The sequence below is a fragment of the Lucilia cuprina genome, chromosome 3 (genome assembly GCF_022045245.1).
Source record: "Lucilia cuprina isolate Lc7/37 chromosome 3, ASM2204524v1, whole genome shotgun sequence".
NCBI lineage: Eukaryota > Metazoa > Arthropoda > Insecta > Diptera > Calliphoridae > Lucilia > Lucilia cuprina.
The window spans coordinates 7,852,320-7,855,954 of NC_060951.1; the positions used below are offsets into that span (position 1 = coordinate 7,852,320).

General features: G+C 29.6%; 1 protein-coding gene across 1 annotated transcript in view; it reads right to left on the reverse strand.

Annotated features, from left to right (window-relative positions):
* Positions 1-639, reverse strand: part of LOC111690818 (succinate--CoA ligase [ADP/GDP-forming] subunit alpha, mitochondrial-like) — a 1,220-nt gene extending 581 nt beyond the window's left edge. The window contains exon 1 of the mRNA XM_023453389.2: positions 1-639. This exon is cut by the window's left edge and continues 581 nt beyond it. Within this exon, the coding sequence (XP_023309157.2) occupies positions 1-559 (559 nt within the window). The 5' untranslated portion in view covers positions 560-639.
* Between the last annotated feature and the right edge of the window lie 2,996 nt (positions 640-3,635).

Sequence of the window (3,635 nt, forward strand, 5' to 3'; positions counted from 1 at the left end):
CTATCATACCACGTTTGTGTATAAAACCCGGCATTATGCCTATTTTACATTGTTCGGGTGCTATAATACCCGGACAATTGGGACCGACTAGACGTGATTTCTCCTGAGTCAATAAAGCCTGCTTCACCTTAACCATATCATGTTGGGGTACACCTTCAGTAATGCATACTATTAAAGGTATCTCGGCTTTAATCGATTCCATTATGGCAGCAGCTGCGGCCGGAGGTGGTACATATATTACCGAGGCATGTGGACAAGTGGCCTTTTTGGCCTCCTCTACTGTTTTAAATACCGGCAAATCTAAATGTTTAGTTCCTGCTTTTTTAGGTGAAACTCCACCTACCATTTTGGTGCCATACGCTATGGCTTCTTTGCAATGAAAAGTGGCCTGTTTACCGGTAAATCCCTGACATATAACTTTAGACTCTTTATTGATGCACAGATTCTTAAGGGTTTCGTGGTAAGCTTCCTCGCAAGCGAAACGTTTGATATTTATATTGAAAGAAAATTTCAAAATATTTGGTTTTATCGCGTAGCGTAGTTTTGCTATAAGGGCCATTTTTGTTAATAGAATTTTATTATATCCGTTTTTCCCCTTTTTTTTATAAGAAATATATATTTTTCTTTTGTTACAAAATTTTCAATTGGTTGTCTTTAAAATAAAGCTTTTCAAACTGTAAATTTTGACAGAAAATTCTTAATTTCATATCGGTTCTATAAGGGGTCCCCAAATAATAAAAAGATAATTTTTATAAAAATTGTTCTAAATAAAAAATCTGAAGTGATTAGTAGACTAAAGGCTATACCATTGGACTGACTATAGACCATTTTATAGTCTATAGACTATTCTATAGTCAAGACTATTTATAGTACTGTATAGTTCAGACTATAGACTATTCTATAGTCCAGACTATAGACTATTCTATAGCCCAAACTATAGACCATTCTATAGTCCAGACTATAGACTATTCTATAGTCCAGACTATAGACTATTCTATAGCCCAGACTATAGGCTATTATATAGTATAGACTATAGACTACTCTATTGTCTAGACTATAGACTTCTCTATAGTCCACACTATAGACTTCTCTATAGTGCAGATTATAGACTATTCTATAGTCCAGACTATAGACTGTTCTATAGTCCAGACTGTAGACTATTCTATAGTCCAGACTATAGACTATTCTATAGTCCAGACTATAGATTATAGACTATTCTTTAGTCCAGACTATAGACTATTCTATAGTCCTGACTATAGACTATTCTATAGTCCAGACTATATACTATTCTATAGTCCAGACTATATACTATTCTATAGTCCAGACTATAGACTATTCTATAGTCCAGACTATAGACTATTCTATAGTCCAGACTATAGACTATTCTATAGTCTAGACTATAGACTATTCTATAGTCCAGACTATAGACTATTCTATAGTCTAGACTATAGACTATTCTATAGTCTAGACTATAGACTATTCTATAGTCCAGACTTTAGACTATTTTATATTCCAGACTATAGACTATTCTATAGTCCAGACTATAGACTATTCTATAGTCCAAACTATAGTCCAGTGTAAGGACCATTCCAGTCTAAAGACAATCCTAAGTTCCACACTAAACACTATTATATAGACCGGACTGTAGACTATTCTATAGTCCAGACTAAAGACTATTCTATAGTCTAGACTATGGACTATTCTGTGATCAGACTCTTGTCTAATGGCTATTGTATAGTCAAAACTATAAACTCTTCTATAGATGAGATTATAGTATGTTCTGTATATTTTGGGCGCACGCTACAGGTTGTAGGTTTTAAGATAATAGGGTGTCATATGGTCGGATATGGCTACTATGTTTTGTTTTGACATGTAATTATAATAAACAAATGTTTCTTGATTTGACTTAAAATTCATATTAAAATTCTAAAAGTAATTGCATATTTACACTTGTTGCTTAAGGTGCATTTTGTATTGCCTACTTTAGGGATTTACAAGCATTAATAACAAGTTATAACTACAAGTTTTATAGTGATTTAAATTATTATTAATATAACAATTAATTAAATATTTAATAATTAATTTCAACAAAATATACTAAATATAAACATAATACTTGAACTAGGTAACATAACAAGAAAAGGTGGTAATAACATATATGTATGTATGTGTTTTGAATATTTGTAAACATTTATAAATAAATGTTAGATTTTATATTATTATATTTTAATAATTAAAATATGTAAGTAAAACAAACTTATAAATGTGATATTTAAATATAATATAACACTTGTTCTACATACTTGAAAATATGCAAAAGTATATGTGTTTACTTATAGCCTGAAAGTATGCATTAGATAATGTTGTCTGTAGTGCAGTAAGTGTTAAATGAATTTTACCTAAAATAAACTCTCTTGTGTATGTTGAATATTTTGGGTGGTTTGGTTAGCCTGTGCTAACATCTATATGTGTATGTTGACTAAACTAGAAATTGTGCACATTTCTATATTTGGCCAGGAAAGGAAGATTGCTGGAGATATTTTAGAGATTTTCTTGTATATTTTTAGGAGTGTATTTATGTGGCTAAAAACCACATAAATATCTAAACATACAAATATTTAAAAAATTGTGGTTTTAATGCATTTTCATTATTTAGAACAGGAAATCTAATGTATTTTTGTAGTGTAGCTGCTTTTATGTTGAGTGTTACTTACAGTGGGCCTGTAGCTCAAATTTAAGACATCCTCAATAATGAAATTTCTTAAATATACTTTAAAAGTTGTATTCTTGCTTATAGTCGCAATTGACTTTAAAAGCTTTTCTTTCCATCTGAACTACTGGTGCCCACAATCCATCCCTATCTGCCTTTCCTTTCAAACATAATATTCAAATAGTTTTTAACATATTAAGAGACATCAGGGAGATTGAGTGCATAACGTAGAGAAATGTCAAAATAAATATATACATTTAAAACATAAAGAAAATACATACAAACATACGTTATTTCAAAATGGTATTCTGTCCTGCATAAAGTGTTAAACATTGTGAAGGATGTGTAGTAGGAGCTGCCTAGTAAAGTTGTTTTTTAGCTTTAGGGAAGAGTAATGGTAAATAAGCAATTAAACTAAAATGTTTTTGTAATGAAAAATAGAAATCTTTTAGGGAAAATTAAGAAAAAACAGAAAACCAAATAGGAACATTTTTGAATAAAATTTAGTTTTATAAAAAAGCTCTTTTTTTGAAAAAGTTTAAACCTTAAAACCAGATAGATTTTTCTTAAGAAAGCTTGTTGTAAAATCTAAAAAGAAACTTTAAAAAAGCTTTATTATGAAAGCTTTTTTTATATTTTATGCATAAAAATCAAAAAAAGCTCTTTTCACAAAAAAGTTAAGCAAAAGCTTATAGTCTCGAAAACCACGAAGATTTTTCTTAAGTCTATCTAAAAAGAAAGTTTAAAAAAGCTATATTAATAAAGCTTTTTTCTGTTTTATGTATAAAAAGCAAAAATTTCTAAAAAAAGCTCTTAATAAGGCCTTCCTTAAAGTATTTTAAACCTTTTGGTATAAAAGGTTTTTAAAGGCTCTTTTTTAAAAAAAGCTTTTTCATTAACTTATTAGCCCTAAAATCAGACAGAT